Raw genomic sequence first — 22,460 nt, 5'->3', positions numbered from 1 at the left:
ATATGTTTTTGTTGTATGTCATTCTGCAGGACCTAACTCAAAGTGGATCTTCTGCATTTGTTAAGTCTAAATTCCCTTATACTATGAACACTAAAGCAAAAAACTTTAATGTATTAATTTTTTAACTATTTCCACTATGTTTACCTGAAAGACAGATTTTTAGTTCAGCAGAGAAAAGAGGTGAAGAATCTTTTTAGTTATTAACTGCCTTATCTTTGCTAAGACCTGAAAGGAGCACTCAGGTGAGGATTTTTTAGTTTGGTTCTGGTGGGTTTTTTAGGTTGGCTTGTTATTTTGCAAACTGCAAGATTCACATGGGAAATGAGGGGAAGCCAGAAAGGGAAAATATAAACTGAATTTCATATTTAGAAATTGAATTCCAGAATTAGCAATTACAGAACCAGACTGTGTTCCTCTTTATGGCTCTGCGCTGATCAATGCATACTCACCTACCTTCAAACTGCTTTTCACTGGAAACAATTTTAGATGCCCAAGTAAACAGTGCAACATTGATTGTTAATCACGGCCATAGCTAGGGCTGGGTGGGACCTCTGGAGATCATCCGGTTAATCTCATCCTAAACACTGTTTCTAAGTGTTTGGTAACTCTAGTAACTCACCTCTGCACTCCATATCGCCGTTCCAGAATAGGTTCCTTAAATGGGGGTGGAATATGTCCAAAATAATCTGGATAGGCCACTTCTGAGTATTCCGGAATAGATTTTGTGTTCTTCACCATTTCAAGATAAAGATCACAGTCATGAACTGGTGATACATCAGAAACTTGAAGCGTGGCATGTTCTCCTGATGAACTAGATCTGGAATCCTCCTCCTCCTCTGAATCCACTCCAGTGCAGCAGAGTTTTCCCAGCTGGACAGATGATCCTTCAAAGAGACTACCTCCACAGGGTGAAACGTGCTCACAAGGTTTACTAGAAGCAAGTGTGGTAATGCCAGCTTTGTTTTCCTTCTCTATTACACACCCTGTACCAGAATATTGATCATTTTTTGCACTGTTCTGGAGACTGATTCTGTCCAAGCCTTTCACAATTTCTTGGCTTAGACACTGGGATGATGGAAGCATGTTTCTTTGATCATTTTGCTGATGTAAACTACCGCCTTTCGCGCTATCTTTCTTTGGTAGTTCCAGAAACACTGGCCTTCTATTGCATTCCTCTGTCAATAAAGGACTGCACTCCTTTAAAGCAACTCCTTTTGTTGATGGGTTTGCTACAGCAGAGTGCTCCTCACTGGCTGTAGGAACAACAATAGGTCCACTCAAATTTGCATCAGGTACAAAAGGCTTTGGTTCCTTGGAAACTAAGTCCCATTCCTTAAAAAACAAAGGTGAAAAAAATAATTTAAAAATTATTAACAAAAAAAGTAAACAGTTCTCAAGTTTCATGTACATTAGGAACACTTGTCTTTTCTTGTTTTAAATGTAATTAAGAGGTGACAGCTGTTATAAGGCATAGGAGCAATGAAGTTTGTCTTTTACAAAAAGGCTTTAAAGCAATAACAAGTAGCTCATTAAAAACAAAGTATAAAGTCAATGCAATTGCCTGGATATTTTAACTACTTATTTTAAGTAGGTGTACAGCATTTGAGGAGATGTCTAATACAATTAAGCACTCTCAGAAATCTCACATCCTTCTTCTCTATTTTCCTTTCTGCTGTATACAATAATCAGTCATCAGAAAGAAAACAGTTTTCTTTACGGCTACTCAAAGTTCCCCCTTCTCAGTAAGACTGAAGCAACCAAAACACCTAACTAAATAACCTACGATAAAGTACTCCCATATGTAGGTCCAGAACTGCAGACCCCTGATTCTTGCCTAGAAGAACTATCCACCCAAAAAAGAACATCAAAGTATATTCCAGAGTCAACCTGACATGGCCAGAAATGTCCTGGGAAAAATATACTTTACCTGAAAGTTTTCTGAAAGTTCTGGGAAAAATTGCTCATACATTTTCAGTTCTTCTATAGATCTTCCCAGTTCCTGTCTAGGTTTCAGTTTATTAATATCAGTCTCAATATCATCATTCTGAAAGATCACCAGAACAAATTAATCTTGCATCCAAAAATAATGATGTTCTACAACATTAATCTGAAACATTCACCTTTACTCTTGACAGCCATGCCTTAAAAGATAAAATACCACTCTTTTAAAAGCAGCTGAACCGCAGCCTTCACCATGAAGATTTAGACTGCTCAGTATTATTAGTATGCCTAAGCCTCCATTTCAACAGCAATATTGCAAACATCTCAATTTTCTTGCTTTCATCCAAACTTACTATACACAGATATCAAATTTTACATGAAATCTCCTGTATATTCCCAGTACAGAACTTGGAATGTGAAGATTTCATCCGATTGCAGTGACAAAGCAATACTGCTTCTATGGAAGACACTCCCTCCATCAGGGCTCACGAGATCCTTGAATATAATATGTTTTTCCAGTTCATGGACTGACAATTCTATTAACTCCTAACTACCATAACATAAAAATACAGAGTAAGGCAGTTCTGACCAAATACTCATCCATGTCCCAGATGGCAGCTAGAGAACACGAGAATATCTTCCCTAAGTGGTACAACAGTTAGATGTATGATGTCTACCTCTACAGCTGGCTGAACTTCAGCTACCTTGCTGAAACACTGATCCAGTCAATCCCAGTCCAGAATTCTGGAAAAGGTTAGAGCAGCTCCTACATGTGGACCAGCTTATGTGACAAAAGCAGGCTGAGAGAAGTTTAAGTTGGGAAGACAACACTGCTAAAGGAGTCTGTGGTATCTGCATTCCAGATACATCAAGTGTCAAGCAGACAAATTTGACAAAAATCCTGAAGCAACCTGAACAAGAACGGTTGATATTTTTAAGCAGCACCCACCATTTTTAAGTTTCTGAAGCATTTTTAATTTTAGAAATTGCCCTGAAAACCTCCTCAAACTGCTTCTAACATTTAAAATGCACTTATTCATCAGATTCAAGCAATTTAAATAAAAAATCGCTATACCTGACTTTTGCCCATTAATTTTGTCTCTACCAACCTTAAAATGTTGGTCCTTGTCATCATCAATTTCAGTTTCAATTTCTGATTCTGTTTCAGCATCATCGTTATCATCACTTTCATCTACTACATCATCCACTACAATACAAAAAGGTTTTGAAAGACAGATTATACATTTAATCCAACTATACATGCTCAAAGGAGATTTTTGATGTTCTGGGTTTACTTTCTTTTTCATGTACTCCTTGAAAAAAATGTGAAAACCAACTAGTAAACTAGTGCTGGGGCAGCTAAGTTTTCACATAGTGTTTTCCATGCAGAAAATTTGCTGGTTGTCTTTAAAAGGCTCATTCAGAGGTTTACAAATTATGCTGATTTTTTTAGTGTACTCAGAATGTACATGTACTGCTTTTACAATACTGACTATAAAAGATTATACTTTTAACAAACCCAGACCTCTACCCACCCCGCAACATTCCACATGCCTTTTAATACAGAACTTCTTCCTTTTAAAGCACTATGTATCCTATTTCCTTTAGGCTCTTCGCTTCTTTTTATAACAGGTAAAAAACCTATTAAAAATCATATCATTACCTCACTTTATAGTAAACTAGGACATTTCTAAACAATCTACTGTATTAAGCAGAGATTTAATTTCTGTGGGTTTTGAAACACACCTCTAAATCTATTTTCTACTTTGAAGACAAAACATAAACAATCTTTGAACTTCTGGAGTCTGACCCACATGAACCCAATAGGATAGCTTACTTTCAGACTATGACTACTTTTTGTTTCAGGAGATATCATGAATAAAAGATATTAATAAGCTGACTTTGACCCTTCATTTCAGATTAACTTTCTGACAACAACTTCATTTGTTGCTTACTGGGTCGGATACTATCGCTTATTAGAATATGTATTAATTACCTGAAAATAATGAAAGGTGTTCACGATGGGATGAATCAATTTTCTACAAAGAACCATATAAATGCTTTGCAGTACAATGTTTTCCAAGAGACTGCAACAGTCCAAGAAAGCAGCTCTACTTTCTTATGCAATTGAAGGAATAACCACAATAACACACAAAAGGCAGTGCTTCAAATGGCGAAAGTTAATCTAAATTCGTCACATTCTAACTTATCAAAGTAACAAAAAGAAAGGAAGGTATACAAGCTCCTGTAACACAGGATGTACACTACAACACATTCCATATGGAGAATGTATATGCTACATGAGTTGAAAGAAAAGACCATTTAAGTTTGAATACAGCCTGTTCTTTACACTTCAGAGTTTGGTGAACACCTTTTAGTCCTTGTTTCCTCTTTTATTTTATAACCACATATGTCTGGACAAAATTTCTATCACTTTAAACTTAACATTAGAAATTGGTACTCCACACCAATAGTCACAGACCCTTTGCTCGTTGAGAAGTGTCTCAAAGTCCTTTTAGCAGAGAACACAAATAAGTGCAATTGATTCCACTTTCCATAAAGCAAATTAGACATACTCAAAGACAAAGTACTACAAAATCACCATACCATCAGGAGGCAAATTGTATAGCTGAGCCACAGGACCACTGGCAGGAATAACTGGGAGTTGGAAATGGAAAGTACTTTTAATAGTTGGTAATGGAAGACGATTTTTGGGAAAACATTTTCTCATTATTAGGCTGGATGTATTAACGAGAGGATCAAGAGTTCTTACGGCAAGGCACTCCTGTTAACAGGAAAATAAAGAAAAGTATTTCTCAAACTGAAAGTCAAACTGCATTAATATATTATTTACAAAAAAATTGGTTCATGTCTTCTTCAAAGGACAGAAAAACTTCTACCAACTCAAATTCACCTTCTTTAAAAATCCAAACTTTGCCACAGAAAGGCATTTTTACCCCTGCTTTTTTAAAACTAAGTTCTACCGCCCCTCGCAGAGATGGCCACAGCAAAATGACAGCAAACACAAATTTAATTCTATACTCTTTCAATGTTTCAGTGGGGTACAGAATATAGTCCTTATTCCCATAATCAGGAATGACCATCAATCTCATAAAAGAGATATGACAAACTTGAGGTCACAGCCAAAAAGGCAAAAACAACAACAAAGAAACCCTATCAGGATAAACTTACCTGTGAAGTGTTGTAAAGAATTTTCATCCCATTGGCATCAATAAATGCTTTTCTTCCCAGTTTGATGTTTGTAATACTTTTAATGCACTGTAACACTCCTTTACGTATCAGCATGTATCTGTGTCGACTGTCGTGACGGTGCCAATCAACATAAATGGTTAGAAGGGCCTGCACATATCCTCTGTCTACTGCTCTCCTGGCATTTGTTTCTTTGCAAAAAAAGTTAGGAAAGAAAATTAAAATTGCCCAGTGACTTTGATATTACTTTCAAATTTTACTTTCAATGTTTAAATTATTCTTTTTATCCAAGTAAATGGATGTTTCAGTTTGAGTAGTATTTTAGCCACCCTTAGCAGAGTTCTACATCAACCTAAACAGAAATGACTGGAAAATTAAGACCAGTAGCCTAAAACTCATTCTTGGAACATTTCACATAATTTTCATGGTTCACTAGAAGAATGGCATGCATTACACTTAAAAGACAATTGTAAGATGCCGCCACCCAGTAAATTAAAAATCAAAAATATTTCTACCAAGCATACCTATCACTATCTACACACACTGTCCAGATATAAGACCTGAAACAAACTTTTTTTTGCTTGCAATCCATATAGTTTTACATCTATCACTCAAATTTCATAAGCTGAAAATAATTCTACTCCAAATACTGGCTAATCAGTATGACAGCTGGAATATATACATTTAGTAGACTAATGTTGTTATGAAAATATTTAATCATATAAAGTATATGAAGTTACAAGTTACAACCACTAAGGAGAAGATATCCCTAAATAAATTAACAAGACCTCCTGTTTTAAAACACACGTTTTGAACACCTCATTTTCCTCCTCAATATTAAAGTTTAATTGCCAATTTACAGAATGGAATACTGACAACAATTTGGAAATATATCTTTTTCTTAGCTTCCCAAGGAGAAATTGCAAAATTCATAAATACACAAAGTGTAAGATAAAGGTATCACATTGAATAAACATTAATAAACTCTGTGATAGTCAGTACAGAAATTTCTCACCATTTGTGTGAAATGGTTTTCTGCAAATCTCATCACGTCTCAATTCTTATTCAACTCCACTAAAACTACTACGAATGCTGTCACTTTAACACAACTATTTGGAGAAAATGAGTTTTTAACTCCTTGCTAGTTACAATGCTGGTTCAAAATCTGCAGAGATGACATTGTGAGGATCGATTGCTGCTGGTTGAGACAGTCCATGTCTGGAAACACACCATTGGTTTTGTTACCTTTAATTCCACTTCATGTGTCACTGACAGATTTGTTATTGGGACCCAAGTCCTAATTATTCAGGCAGGTACTAAAGAATACCTGTATTCTCCCTAGGCATCCAACAGATATTTCCAGATGTATACACATACAGGAGTTAAGCTACAGGTATCTATCACTGAATGGCTGAGGTGAGTGAATGTAAAAAGATATCTGTCCACCTTGGACCTAGATCAGTTCTGCAGAAGCAGTGCAGCCTTTCTGCTGCATAACTGACAAAACACTAACCAAGTATTAAACATTCATGTACATACAACATAAATAAAGCATCAGAAACTGTAGATGAAACTTATTTACAGGTTTCCTAGCCTTATTTTTGTTTTGGCTATCAACTTAATGCTTAGTTTTACTGTGTCCATATATACACACACACACATTATAGCTCAAGTAGACATTTTCTTGTAGTCAAACACTTACTTGATTTTAGCAATGCAGCAAGTGTGTCTAAAGCAACCCTGTCAACATAACAAGAAAAGTCAAAACAGCAACCAACCAGTAAGCTTAATCTATAACACTGTAAAACTATATAAAATATTTACTGCTTGCAGACTTATAAAGAGTCTAACTTCATGTTTTCCTGGTTGCACTGTAGCACAGACTTCACTTTTATATTACTTCAAGATCATGTATTTGAAGTCTGATGACAAAACTTAAAACTATCAATGCAACAGCTATACAAGCTTCCAGCTTTTGCAAAAACACTGAAAACGTAATGTTTATGACCAACACGCACTGGCTGTGATACTCTTAAATTCATGTCTTTGTTAGCAGCAGAACAAGTGCTTCCACAAAGTATTGGACATTATTTTGGAAAAGCGTAGGTCAATACCCACAGGCAGTATATGAAAATACTGAGAAGCAACGCCCATCAATCTGTACTACAACACAAGACGGTCAGCATGAGATTTTTCTTGTACCCAAAAATGTTCCCTCAATTCAACCATGGAACAACAAAACATATATACTTATTTTTCATCTTTCTGAGAAGATAGATTTGATGCATCTGATGTTAGACCACAAACAAGGATATCATGATTAGTCACATCATAAAATAGTATGTTCGTATATAGAATTTTAGCTGAGCCTTAAAGGAACAGGACTTGTTTTTTGAACCCTACTCCTGTGATCACCAACACCAGATTTTGATCACATAATACTATTTCTTTTTGTAACAAAATTAGAATATGCACAATATGAGATTAATACTTTGCTAATCAGATGAAAAATTTAATTTTCCACTGGTATGTACTTTGAAAAGGTGGAGGTATATAAAGAAAGGATTATCTTCAGTTACATGCACTTGGCTACTTTTTAACCCTTAGTTCACCCAAAGAACCCAATCCAAATTTAAAAAACCCAACAAAGCAAAAAAGCTCAAAATCTACAACCATCACCTGAGTGAGAATCTAAAGTCACCACTTTCACCTACGCAGTGAATTTCAATTTTTTAACATAATAGCCCACAAGACAGTAATTGCTGGGGCTTCCTAATCTATGTTTTATGTGCTTGCTCCAGATGTCTATTTGCTTTGCAGAAAAATGGCAAAAAATTCCATTATCAAACAAAAGGGACAGTGACACACTAAAATCACAAAGCAGGTGATAGAATAAGCTGTATTGAAAGAGAGACAGAAGGATCATCAAGTCCAACTCCTGGCCCTGCACAGCACCACTCCCATGAGTCACATCCTGTGCCTGAGAGCATTGTCTTATGCTCTTGAACTCTGTCAGGCTTAGTGCTGTAGAAACAAACTGAAAAATTATGGGATTGTCTTGATCTACTTGTTATGATTTAGGGTTAACCACTGTACAGTTTCCATGCAGGAATATTAGAGATAAAAAATAATGTATATTATTGTACCAGTACTGCAACTAGACATTCAAGTATTTTGTGTTACTCTACTGGGAAAAAATAAAATTTCTCATATTTGTGATACTCCTTCCCATCATACTTCACTTTAATCTTCAAATATTAATTGCATTTGATTTCTCCAATATTGTTTTCCATTTACAAGTAAGTTTTGAAAAAACATACAAGGTTTTATCATAGAGTATATTAAAGAAATCTTACTTACTTCATAAGGCTAGTGTTCCTTTTACTAAAAGGGCCAATAATCTTAAACATCAGTTCTACTACTCCATTCTTTCCCAGAGATACTGCATTTACAGCTGGAAGTTAAAAGTAATCCATTTTAACATAATGTAATAAGAAAGGCAAAAGAAAAAGATCCATATACTCAAAGCTAAAATTCACACAAGCTAATTTTGAAGTACAAAAAATGCTAGACATTTTAGTTCTTTAAGACATACAGTGACAAGCAGATGGTACTCTACACATAATTAGCATGATGACCCAGTCCTGATAAAACTTGGAAAAGAAGAAAGCTTAATTATTACTTTACAAATAAAGCCACAAACTACTTCCAATGCAGGCTTCTGCTTTCTTTGTTACTAATATACAACACAAAAGCAATTTTCTTTATAGAAATTCACAGTTTACTGAAACAGCAGGTATTCTAAAATTTCAGGTTCTATGATTTGTCATAAAACATGACTATGACCCTTCAGTATTTGGACAAACAGGTATATTCATCAGGATTTGAAATTCAAGAATCTGCTACAAAATTTTAAAATGCCAATTGGTATAGCTTTCCTGAACTACAGGCTCTGAATACATGTTCTCAGGAAAAAAAAAAAAACAGTAATCTATTTGAATGGGAGCAAATGAAAAGAAATAATGCTAAGACCCATGTTAGAGAAATATGTGCTTAAAGTATATGTCTGAAGTACAACAGCCAACTGAAAATACAAACTGCTGACACAGACACAGAAATTCCATTCTTGACTGAGTTTAGCAATATGTTCTCCTAACAAACTAGGAAGAGAGCAGCTAAGAATTTACTTCAATATAATAAACACTGTTATCACTGTAGAACTTACTACGTGAACCCAAGTGGCAATTTTATCATTATAAGCAGCAACATCATACCAGAACCTAAATCAAGTTAGGACTTACTCTGAAAGTAACTGTACAGAAACTTGAAGAATTACTACTCATCAGAAAATTACAAATTACAAAAAATTACAGTAGTTTTTATTTTCATAAAGAGTGAGAAATACAGAAAAACAGAACGGAACTTAGAATTCAAATTAGAGACTCAGTCCCATTTTCAGGATAAGCAATGCAACTAACATAACTATCTGCATTAGACTTTTCATTTTAGGAGTGTTTCACCTCATAATCAGACAGCTCAACAGAAATAAAGCTTCCATGTTTTGAAAATATTAAGGCTTTATGAATTATTGCTGTTCATGTGAATGACCTGATTTGATAATCTTACAGATTACCAAATCAGTTCTCGGCGGGGGAACACAGCCATGTTTTAAATTTCTTGCACATAAATAAGAAGATTAACAACCATTTCAAGCTTAAATGAAAAAAATTAGGAGCATCTAACTGACAGTAGAGATACAGAAAGAACCTCACTATTTTCATCAATTTCCTACTGCCTGCCAAAACAACTAGGCTTTTGTGAAAGAATATTAGTCCAATAGTGGAGAGTGGAGCTCTTGAACAAAAGGAGTAAGGAAAAGGTTAAATTAAGAAATAATTAGGTTAAATTGAAATATTTTGTGTGTTAACCAAGTTTTAAATTGGTAAGAAAGAAATAAATATAACATCAGAAATAAAAAACATGAGAATGAATAATAGAATAATTATGTACCTCTAAGTGCTTCTGCCAACAAATCGCTAGCATTTCTGGTTTAGAGCTTTAAACATCAGCATTTATGCAAATTAGATGGCTCAAAATTCCACACACCCAATAGCACTGATCAAAAAAATATTTCTTTCTAGAATTTAAGCATTTTGAGGATATAAGGAGAAAATTCTCAGAAAAAAGTTTAAATGACAAACATCAAACAAGCACTCCAAGTTGCTATTTTAACCTTATCTAGATAAAAAGCTTTATTTACATAGGAAAGAAAATAACTTTCTGCAATACTTACAGTTGGTTGAATAAACTCTTAATACTTGAAGACATGGCAATACTAGTCTGTGGTTCTGCAAATTATGCTTCACTAAATTCAATGATATGTTTAGGACCCCATTTATTCTTGCTTTCACGCCAATCTTCCTGTCTGACATCAGAGAAATACAAGACCAATCACACTGATTTTAAAATTGTTTAAAAAAATAGAAGTTAAATTACTGAACTCTTTCTACCAATGTCAAGTCTGCTTATCTACTTTCCACCATTCTTTCCTCCCCTCTAATTTACTTCACTTTAATTTTTTTCTTCTCTACCAGTTCTGAGTATGTGGATGCTTACACAATTACAGAAAAAAATTATTAAGTATTAAGTTTCAATTATAAAACTGTAATTATTAAGCCATAATATCACCTTTTGGACCAATTTTTGCAAGCAGAGTATGAAGAAGCACCATTAGTTCTTCATTCGGTGGAGAGTCTTTGCTGGCACTCAAAAGCAGCTGTAACAAGATCTGTGTCCCTCCTTTGGTAACTAAGACACTTGCTCTCCGACCACCACCTAGAAATTAAAACTGAACTGATACATCTAAAGCAAAAGAACAATTAAATATCTAAGATATAGATATAATGAAGTTAATCTTTAGAACATCGGCATTTTCTTTATATATGACTGCACTATGCAAGAACATGCTAGACTTAGAGTAAACTATTGTGTAGGATTATTAGAAAAGTAACTTCAGTCTTTACATTCTTTTAATTCTGAAGCATATGCTTCAGCAATCAACAACAAAAACCAAAATAATGATACTTTATGAAAAAACCCAACAACAGTAACAATAATAAAAAGTAACCAGAGAAAAAAACCAAAAGATATCTGCAAAAGCAAGCATAAATATAATCATATATTACTCCTTAATGAAAACTTACCAATTGAGACTATCTCAATGAGAATATTCAATATATTTACAATAGTTTGAGGATCTCTTGTATTCTGCAATAATAAAAAGATCTGAGTTTAGCATGCAGTCTAATAATGGTTTGGATACTTAAAGACAGGAGGAATTACCAGCACAAAATTAAATAGAGCTTTGGATATACCCACATAGCAATCATCCCACTATGCAACCCAAATTAACCACAAAATCAATTAGAACACACTTTGTAGTATGATACATCAATTAGAACTGATAGGTGACAAGCAATTTCTTAAAATATCTAAATATAAGGGAGAGAAACTCACAAGTAGATTCCTTAAAGGTAGTATCTATTTATAACAAACCAACACAAGTTTTGAAGATTCCATAGGATAACATATTTCATAACACAAATATAATAAGAAATATATACATTTCATTATGATAAAATGCAAAACTGCTATGAACCCACAACCAAAAAAATTTAAACATTTTACCTCTAGGGTTGACAGCATAATTTCTATTCCAGTGGAGCCCTTAGAAGTCATCTCCTTCCTGGTTTTTTCTGTTAGAGAAAAAGATCAATACTGGCTTGTAGTAAAAAATATATCTTATCATCCACAAATTGACAAGAAAATTTACACTGCAAATAATAAAACTTATTTAAAAATGCATATATGTATATACTAAGAACTAAGTAAAAGACTTAATTTTAAAACTAATTTTTGTTTTCAATTGTTCAACAATCTTGTGATGACCTAGAAAAAGAAGTGAAGAAAAATATTAGTAAGAAAGCTGCCTTCCAGATACTTCTACTCTTTACACATATATAACACACAGACATATATACATATGAAGAAAATTATTACTTAAATTACAGCTTTTTGACAACACAAAATGGACTCAGCACTACCAATACTATAGGAGATATTTTAAACATGCTCTTAAACAGACGTTTTCAACAATCAGTGACAAAAGCACATGTATCATCAAGTTCACTAAGTCAAAACTTAAGTCCAACAAGAGAGATACAAGAAGCAAGGGTCAAAAAACCACAAAGTTTAGATAATTACCTTGACTCTGGACCAGATGAAGGATCTTTGAGGTAACATGTCTGGCACTGTCTGATTCTCCTAACACAGGGTCCAAATTTATCTTCTCCAGCTGTGACAGCAGGGATATAGTCCGAGAACTGGCAGAAACACTACAAAAAAGATATGATTTTTCCATCTAAATCAGAGAAAAAAGCTCCTAACAACAGAAACCTGATGCTAGAGTAAAGGTTGTGGCTGATTTACTTCCATATTTTATCTGGATTGGAAAACAGTCTTGATTCTCAGTTCTGGCAAATTTACAGATTTTGCAAAGCCTGTACTGTAACAGACTAATTGTATGCAACAGCATCTCCATAAGCAACTGTGAACAGGGAAATCAATTGCAGCAAGTAAAATGCAGCTATAGGTACAAATGTTCTTCATCTATGCCCTCTAGAGTGACTTATATTTAATAATTTTTGTTAAGTGACAGGATACCTTATCAAACCTGCCATTCAAGGAAAAACTGGCTACAAACAGACCAAAAGACAGCTTGTCTCACAAGATGGCATTACAGAACAGGAAGAAAATAATCTCATTTGTGAAGTGAGCAAACTAGCATACACCGGCTGAATAACAAGAACACCATTTTGAAGAAAAAAACTTAGGAAGGTTTCTAAAAGTATTATCCAAGTTTGGATTCATTTTGACTACAAGGGCATTTTGGCCAGCTGTTGTGGGTTTATGCTGGCCACAAGCCAGGCATCCACCAAAGCTACTCACTCCCCTCTGCAGCTGAACAGAGGAGAGAAAATTTAATGAAGGGTCATGGGTTGAGATAAGGACTGAGAGGGATCACTCACCACATATCATCATGGGAAAAACAGGCTCAACTTAGACATATGAAGGGAATTTATTATTGACAAAATCAGAGCAGGACAATGAGAAAGGACCCTTAAAAACAGCTTCCTGCTACCTCTCCTTCTTTCCAGCTCTGCTCCTACCCCAGCAGCAGGGGTAGACAGGGAGACAGGGAATGGGGTTATGGCCAGTTCATCACCCCAGGCTTCTCCCACTGCTCAGGAACAAGAGTCATTCCCCTGCTGCACCATGGAGTCCCTCCCATTGCAGACAGTTCTCCATGAGCTTCTCCAACATGGGTCCATCTCATGAGCAGCAGCTCTCAGTGACCTGCTGCAGTGTGACTCCCTCCCATGGACACACAGGCCTCCCAAAACTGCTGCAGCCTGGGTCACTCTTTTACAGGGTGCAGTCCTTCAAACACAAGCTGCTCCAGCCTGGGGCCTCCCTTGGGTTCACAGACTCCTTTGTGCATCACCGGCTCCAGTGTGGGTCTCCCCACCAGCTGCAGGTGGATCTCTGCATCCCCATGGACCTCCATGGGCCGCAGGGCACAGCTGCCTCACCATGGGCTGCACCAGGGGCTGCAGCAGAACCTCAGCTCTGGTGCCTGGAGCACCTCCTCCTCCTCTGACCCTGGTGTCTGCAGAGTTGTTCCTCTCACGTGTTCTCACCCTACTCTTCTCTGACTGCAACTACATATGTGCAATATCTTTTTTCCTTTCATCTGAAATCTGTTATCACAGCAGTGTTATCACCATTTCTGACTGGCCCAGCCTAGGCCAGTGACACATCTGTATTGGAGCCACCAGGGATTGGCTCTGCTGGACATGGAGGAAACTTCCAGCAGCTTCTCACAGAAACCAGCCCTGTAGCCTCCCCCTTGCTATCAAAACCAGCAAACCCAACAGTCCTGCCAACAAAGAATTGCCTTGAAAATGTATTTTAGTATAAGACACCACTTCAGTCCAGGCATTTATATAGGTAAGTAGAAAGAAAGAACTGGTCTAACTGTTTATTCTAAACAGAGTCAGTTTTATAGAATCTGTTTTATTTGGTCTATACTTTTAGATCATAAAAATTATTCAGAATAGTTTTGAGATTCACATTTCTACACAACAGTAATTTTTAAACAGATGTTTAACATTTCAATTGCAATCATGCAATTAACTACAGGAAACTATGACTTCCTTGCATTAACTAACTTGGCTTTTCATTCACAACATTAGAGTCCCCAAATAATGAACAATCATTCATTTTACAAACACATAGCTTTATCTACAATAAAATTAAAGTCTACGATACTAGCTTTATGAATAGCCAGTCAGTTTTGTTTATACAGTGAGGAATTATTACTTCTTGATTTATATCTTACATCTGTGTAAAGGTTTCATGCTTACAGTTCACTCTGCTAAAATGTTAAAATTATGGGAAAAAGTTAGTTGAGAGCAAAAGTTATACTGCCATGAAGGCAAACTGGTGTGAGAGCTGCACAGGAAACTGCTTCCACCACTCTCACTTTTCCACACAGACATCTAAATGAGAAGCATAGCCAAAAATCGATTTCAGATTACAGATGATACTTGCAAGCTACTAAGAACAAGAATAAGAAATGGTTATATTAATTATAGCTCTTAAATAGGAGTCATTTTATATTGTGAAGTAAGCCTATCAACTTCTCAGGTATTTGATAGACTTTTTTTAATATAATTATTAAAAAATTTAATTATCAAAATTTAATTATTTTTTAATCTAAATTAAATCTGTCTTGGGTGCTGAAACATTAATTCCCTTGTGTAAGTGAAGCATAATCACTCCAATCCTTTCTCACCATCAAACACCATGCTGAATAGCATAAAGCCATTATTATTTGCATAAGCTTTGTTTTCCTTATCTCTGCTTCTCCGTTTATCTGCTGAACTTGAAATGCTCCAAAATTGACCCAAGATTGTAATGCAATCCACAAGCTCTGTTGCTCCAATACACAAACTGGTCAAATTATATAGGATGTTATCTTCACCAGCTCTACAAGCAAAAGAAGTAAGAGTCCAGCCAATCCACATGTAAGCTGATATGTAAGAGAATTGCTGCTTCAATTGGTGTGCATGCACATCACTTCCATTGTGGTACACCATTGGTCCCACAACGAAATTAATGTCATTTGAAAGATTAAAAAAGTCCAAGAAAGCAAAGCTGGCGCTCAGGAATAATAAGTAATAATAATAACAACAAAAATTTTTCAAGACAGTCTTTGCAAAGATAGAATTCACCTATAGGCTTTAAAATGTCAGAGAAAACCTGATTTTTGACTGCTACAGCCTGCAAAATTCAAGCAACATATGGAAGCAATTTACCATGTACAAGAAGCTGCCATCTAACACAATTCCTCCATAGTTAATAAAAGCTTTAAAAGGTTTAGGTAGGGTAAATAATTCTCAGTACTGGGCAGTATAACAACTTAAGTTCTAAGATTTAGAGTTATAATCTCCTCCTGGGGACAGAGTTTCTACCAACAGCAATAACTGCTTATTACAGCAGAGATAGCTTTAAAATGGCTTTAGGCTATTTATCTTATATAAAGTCTGCCAACATAAATACAGCTATCTGCATTTCATGTCTTCAGCATACACAATAAAGCATCCCTAAAAGTTAACACCAGCCAACACTGAAATGCAAATAAAGTCTTGATTTCCTCTTAGTTATGGCTGAGTTTTCTTCTTAAAACAAGAATTATACTCTTATTTACCAATATTCTACACTAATCTACATAGTGGTTATAAAACTATTTGACAGTTTTCAATGCCTGCACAGTACATCAAAAAGACCACAGGACAGGAACTACAGCAGCCAGACACACATGTAACAGCAGAGTTGGTAATATTGCTGGGACCACCCATTTGACCTCAGAACAAAATGAAAGCACAAGCTATAATGAGACTATCTCCTATTTGTAATGCAAATGTTTTGTATTACATATGTATGATGAGACTATCACCTATTTGTAATACGTATGTTTTGACCAGTAAACCCTTCAGCAGCCAAATCTAGAAGACAGTTCTCCAAAATGGTGAGGAACCATGGAATTCAGTATTTTCAATCCCACAACAAGAAACATTCAGAATGGACTCTGTCCTGTACGATGTATGTTTCCTCTCAAGCTGCCAACATTGCAGAACCTCAAATGAATACCCTGAAAACTGTGCCCAGACCCTTGTGGTGACCAGACAGAGACACAGCAGGAGCTAAAGACTCAGGGAGAAGAGCTGAGACTTTCCTGTTCTTGGACTGTGAAGGCACAAAGGCCCAGGGCTTCCTTTCTTGGCAGTCGCTCCTAGGAGACACTAGGTATGTTACTGCACCATGAGTATATTGGTTTGCAGAATGAGACATTGCTAAGGGAAATCTGCGGTCAAACTGGTACAAATGCAATGCAGACCAGTCTCAAGAATTCTGACTGGAGTATCCAACATGAATTTGAATCATCACCCATCAAACTAGAAGACTAACTATGGTTTCTACTCAGTCAAAAGCCATTGTCAGAAAGAATGGGATGACTCAGACTGACCTGACACACCAATATGCACCTCTCCAGAGCTCAGCACCTGAGCTTCTCACTGATGCTGGAGGGGCACAGAAACAATGCGAGACTAGTTTTCCCACAAGGTGAAGAACCCTTCTTGTTATTAAGTGTGACATTTTTCACCCTGTCCATTCTAAAGCCTGCTCATAAGAGCACTACGTCACTGAGGGTTACATAGAGTCTCAGTTATCTTTAATTCCTAAAAAGCATGACTAAAGAGCACCAAAAGAAACTTCATAGCACCATAAAAACTATTCTCTTCAGATCTGGATAAACACCAGAGCTGCTCTTCATGACACATATATGCCAGACCAGTCCCTGATGACCTGCAAAAATGATTCAATAACCAAAGACAATCTCATTCTTTGTATCCCTTCATTTGAATGGCTTTCTCCCTGAAGTTTAATATTGTCACTTTAGGCACTTCTTACTATAAATGTAACTGTCCTTTATCTGTTCCAGTGACATACCTCTCTAAGCATAGTATCTTGCACATATTTCCATTTCCAAGTATTCTTAACCATTTTCTGCATTTTACAAGAGTATTTTGAAATAATTTGGTCCTCCAGTAGTTTTGCAGATCTTTTGAGCTTCAAGTTGTCCATAATTTCAACAACTTCCCTCTCTTATTAGATCATTAGTAAAAAAAACAGAATATTTGCTACCATTAACTGTAACCAGAAAGAGAGCACATCCAGAAGTAAATAGTGCAACATTTCCTTCTGACAGTCATCAACTACGACTGATCTTGTATCCAGTCAATGCTCTACCCTGTCCAAAGACAACCAATAATTATTATTCTCTGATAGATTTACACTTTCTTTAAGCACCTTGAGGTGAAGTTTACCAGGCTTAGTTGATCTCATACAGCTCATATCTCCACAGGCAGGAAACTCTTTCTTCATTCCACATTCAAATGTTACAGTTCAAAATGCCCCTCAAACCATCACTTTGCCTGGAAGGAAGCACCCCTGTCCTTATGTCAACTGTTACCAAAACTTAGAACAAGACATGACTCTAGCTAACCAGGGAGCTTTGCGGACTTCCCCTTTCTCTGGTCAGGAAAGCCACAAGAAGATAATAAGGAAGCATGCCCAAAACCAAGGACTTCAGGGCTTCACACTTGAAAGAGAGCAACATCAACAAGGGGTTCACATTTGAAAGAGAACTTCCTCAAGAAGAAAACACCTTCTCAAAGAGAGATTCCTCATTACAGGGATACTTCTTTCACTCCCAAAAGATTTAAGCATTTGAACTCTGATAATGAAGAAGTGGTAAGATTCACAATCCTCCATTACTCACTGTATGCTACTTCCACTACACAAATGCTAAAACACATCATTGCAGTTTTCTACACGTCTACCCACAAAAAAAATGAGAAAGGTAACTCTAAGCCATAGCTGCTCATAAAAATTCAATTGTCTTAGAATGCTTTTTAGTTACTGACCTTGCAAGAAGCCTTACAAAATGTAATAGTCAAATAAGGATGTCATAGGTTTCTCAATTACACCTACTTCCCCTGAAACTGCTGTTTGCAGTCAGCCAGCACACAGATGTATAAGGGAGTTCCTTCTTCCCCCACAGTAAACAGATCTGCATTTTAGCACGTTACCATGAGCCTTTAAAACAGGCAGGCTTCTCATGAGTTTGTTCGGATTTTGTTCTAACACAAATAATTTCAAACTATGGTTTAGGTTTTTTTTCCTCAACAACTTCCACAGTTATCAAGTAATGGTTAGAGAGCTGACACTTCTGATTAGAGTTCATAGCTATCTCTGTACACAGAGGCACCATAATTAATTCATGATTTAGGGAACAACTGTTTTGAACTGCAGGGATGGAAACTTTCATTTTGTCTCTAAGTAAATAAGAATAAATGACACTTAAGTAGCAACCCTGCAAATACCTAATATTCTTTGTGATAATATATTTTATGCATTATAATTTTCAAGAATACTCATTGCTGACAGAGAGCTTGCTTTGCTTATCATAATGCCTAAGGGGCTAGTCTACCACAAGAACAAAACATAAGAGGTTTTCTACCATTTCTTTTGATCTACCCCTCACAAAAACAGGAAAAACCAGCCTGATATAAACCCTAACCCTGTTCCACCCAAAGTCAGCAAAAGTAAGGATGATTCTACATACAAGAATTTGAAGTCAAATTTTAAATAGATAAACATAATTCACAGTAGAGCATGTTCTTAATGAAAATTCACCTCCTCACACAGAAAATAACTAGTACTTCAAAAAACTAAAACTGAAGCCAGAATTCCCAATTTTGCTGACTTCACTTTTTTTTTCAATCTGATTAGATTATTTGATTTAACAACGTGGTTCAATCTGTGCTACCTTAAGCACAGAAAGCCTCTAAATAGTTTCCTGATGCTTAACAGCCTTCCAGAGAATCTCACACATTTCTCAAATGCTAGCTAAGACAAGTTCACATGAAAATAACAAACACTACTTTCCAACCTGGCATCTTCTGCATCCCACTAAGGTTCATCCTATTTGTGTGTTGGATTGCAAGATTGTTGCAGGATGACATACATCTTATGACAAATTCAGGCCTTCTCATACAGTATTATAGCCTTCTTTAACTCCCTCAGTAGAAAAAACTTTTTGTTTTACCAATATGTGCATAAAATTATGAAATTAATTAAATTTTCAATTAAATTTAGTATGTATCATTAACTGAAAATTTATATTTAAGAAGTTATTTCTTAATGTGAAGATACTTTGTGTTCATCAGTATTGACTCCCTCAGTGTTTCAGGGCAACAACGTGCATATCCCAACTAGAGACTTACAATGTGTATTTTATTTATCTTCTTAGTAAGAAGATAAAAGATATTCTTACTAAGATAAAGATTGTTTTTTCACAAATCTCAAATAGCTTGATGTTAAGAGGTGACTGTAGTTTTAAATTTACCTTTTTTCAGATGATGCTTTTGCTTTGTTCATATTGGAAGTATGATTCTTCAAATCACCATCTCTGACAACCTGTAAGATATTAAAAAACTACATATTATTGACATCTTTTGCTCTTTAGAGAAGAAATGCTGACACCATACTGGATGTCCCTTCACTAGAAATGCTGAATTAATTCACAGTGATTGCATTTCTCCACACTGTCATGAGCTCTTCTCCGTTCACACTATTTGATCCAGCTTTTTTAAATAAACTATTGCTTTTTAAGTATGGAGTATGATTCTGCATTATAATTCAGGCCTACCAAGGTTCAGAAAGTCTGATGACAATAAAATAGAGACTTTTAGGTATCAGTCATTTACTAGACATTATTTTCCTGCCAATGACAGAATTTTATCATGTAAAGTTTTTGCTGAAGCCAGTAAATACATTTCTCAAACTTACTTGACAATATTATGAGATGCCACAACATGCTGATTTCTGACTCAGATTTTATGTATCTATAGAATAACTAAGGCTAGAGGCACAGTGAGAAACATGGAGTATTTGGTGTTCTTATTTAAGCAAGTCCTCAATACATTCCTTGGACAGAAACCATATCATGCCAAGGACTCAATTTTCCTATCCATCTAAGGACATAGTGTCCTCAGGGCACACCGCTTCCTCAAATGGTGCCTCCAAGCAATTATGGTTGCAGCCTACAGGACCATTAGCTGAGCACCAGCACTTCCATCTGAGACATAGCATGAATGACAGACAAATACTCCCACTGTGAAAAAAAAATTGTTCTCCAAGAGCTCAGTGGTTAATTTGAAGGTAGAAGACAGAAAGGGGGAAAATGGATGTTCCAAGATATGGGTGCTGTGAATGAGTAAGATAAAGCACTCTTCTCTTGGAAAATGCAGGCAAGAAATTCAGCCAACTACACACTACAGCTGCCCACCATCCCCTCTCCCCCATCCCCTTCTCCACAAATAAATTTGTAAAACCTCTCAAAAATCCTAATTGTTCAGCACATAAAAATAAACAGGCTTTTATTACTGGTAAATACCATTCCACTGCTAAAAGCCTAAAGCAGATGAAGTATGAAACAGGCTTATTTCCAGACTTACTGAAAGCAGAATCTTCTCCCAGCAGCCGGGAAGAAAATGCTTAACTTTTCACAAGAATTCCAGCTTGACTCAAGTTAACAGGTGTCTTAGCTTTTTCCAAGCACTCTTCAGGTGTACACTATCTTGAAATCCTTTAAACAAAACAAAAAGTTACAAGAGAAGAGCTGTGTCCACCCCATTACTGACAATTTAATGAATTACAAAGTCCGGATTATTCCAACCAGGTTGCAGGTCCTACTAGGTGGAAATCAGACCCTTGGATTCAAGTAACCAAGAGCTGTTTTGCTTCCAGCAAAAGTAGGACGTGCTGTCATACAGATGATGAACAGTCTGCCAGTGAGTGCCAAGAGTGTCTATATATTATTGTGTACTGAACTGCTGTACAAGTGGAGCCAGCTACTGAGCTGAACCATCTTGAACTGCAAGGTCTTAGTTTGTTTGTCTAAATTCACCACAAAGCATGCCAGTAAGCATTAAAGTGCTTACTGATGCTCCAGGTCAAGTAAAAAAGAAAAAGCACAAGAAAAAACCAAAAAAACCCAACAAAACTAACAGCTGTGAGGAAGCAAGGAAAAAATTAAGAGAGAAATGCACACAGCAGCAATCCAGAGAGATGTGGTGGGACATCTATGCATACTAAAGAAAAAAAAGAATTCTCTTTAACATTTGACTAGGTAATGCAAAAAAACCCCTTCCAAATTAATTTAAAACTTTTAATACTCTCCTTATTTTAAATAAACACTTAATAGAAAGCTAAAGGCAGAAGGTGAATGAATTTAACATATTTTAAACAATGCCACTTGCCTTTCAATGGTAGCCAAGCAGACGAAAAATTAGCATTAGTTCTGCTTGCAAAGGACCAACAACAACTGAATGAAAGCACTTCAATATGGAGGGAAGCATGGGAGGGCAAGAAGTGATGACTAAGTAGAACTCCAACCTGATAAATGTTGGATTCTCTGCACTCTCCCTCGCCTTTCCACCTTGCCTGTGAAATGTTATCTCATTCATCCTCCTATCTAGACAGGGGAAACAGGCAGTCTTCTCAAGATCAGAAAGCTGCACTGTAATAATTGCTGTAATAATGCTATCAACAGCACAAAAAATTAAATGGCCTGCATGAAGTCACATGTAATTTTCACACTTTCCTTTCTCCTCAGAAAAGCACATATTTGCCTCACACCTAGGTGAATTCCTTGTCACTGAGTCACCTTCTCTGCTAATCCAGATTTTCAATACCCTGAATATTTGATACTCACTGACAAAGTTCATGCAAAAGCAAAGAGGATACCCCCTCCACTATTTACCTTTCATACGAAATTCTGGCATTTGCCAAAATCTAAAATTGAGAATAACATAGAATCCATGGAACTCCTAGTTCTTGGATAAATACTCTAACCACAAAACTAAATGGCAAGGACCATTACAAAGCAGTTTTCTTTTTCTCAAAACCATGGCTAAAGAAATGAACTTGCACTGATCATTCAGACCTCATGCTCAGATGTGTCTATTAGGCATTACTGGGAGTGCCTACAGAGGACTTCTATGAACTCCATCCTCCTGAATACCAAGTTGATACACATATATATATATATTTATGAG

At 36.1% G+C, this 22,460-nt stretch overlaps 1 protein-coding gene across 2 annotated transcripts in view; it reads right to left on the bottom strand.

Moving 5' to 3' along the window:
• The window catches only part of AGTPBP1 (ATP/GTP binding carboxypeptidase 1), a 55,537-nt gene extending 35,719 nt beyond the window's left edge, over nucleotides 1-19,818 (bottom strand). The window contains exons 1-13 of one of the 2 annotated variants that reach the window (XM_058823388.1): nucleotides 19,748-19,818; nucleotides 12,415-12,545; nucleotides 11,839-11,906; nucleotides 11,355-11,418; nucleotides 10,840-10,986; nucleotides 10,445-10,576; nucleotides 8,512-8,605; nucleotides 6,854-6,891; nucleotides 5,134-5,342; nucleotides 4,549-4,726; nucleotides 3,051-3,148; nucleotides 1,928-2,044; nucleotides 620-1,332 (exon numbers count right to left, since the gene is read on the bottom strand). In XM_058823388.1, coding sequence (XP_058679371.1) covers nucleotides 620-1,332; nucleotides 1,928-2,044; nucleotides 3,051-3,148; nucleotides 4,549-4,726; nucleotides 5,134-5,342; nucleotides 6,854-6,891; nucleotides 8,512-8,605; nucleotides 10,445-10,576; nucleotides 10,840-10,986; nucleotides 11,355-11,418; nucleotides 11,839-11,906; nucleotides 12,415-12,545; nucleotides 19,748-19,779 — 2,021 coding nt within the window. In that variant the 5' untranslated portion in view covers nucleotides 19,780-19,818. The remainder of the gene's footprint in view (nucleotides 1-619; nucleotides 1,333-1,927; nucleotides 2,045-3,050; nucleotides 3,149-4,548; nucleotides 4,727-5,133; nucleotides 5,343-6,853; nucleotides 6,892-8,511; nucleotides 8,606-10,444; nucleotides 10,577-10,839; nucleotides 10,987-11,354; nucleotides 11,419-11,838; nucleotides 11,907-12,414; nucleotides 12,546-19,747) is intronic. The other variant, XM_058823386.1, reaches the window with a different exon arrangement.
• Nucleotides 19,819-22,460: the final 2,642 nt, after the last annotated feature.

This window comes from Ammospiza caudacuta, chromosome Z, assembly GCF_027887145.1.
Source record: "Ammospiza caudacuta isolate bAmmCau1 chromosome Z, bAmmCau1.pri, whole genome shotgun sequence".
NCBI classification, from domain to species: Eukaryota; Metazoa; Chordata; class Aves; order Passeriformes; family Passerellidae; genus Ammospiza; species Ammospiza caudacuta.
Note: the sequence above shows the minus strand (reverse complement) of the source record. Positions and strands in the feature narration are given on the sequence as shown.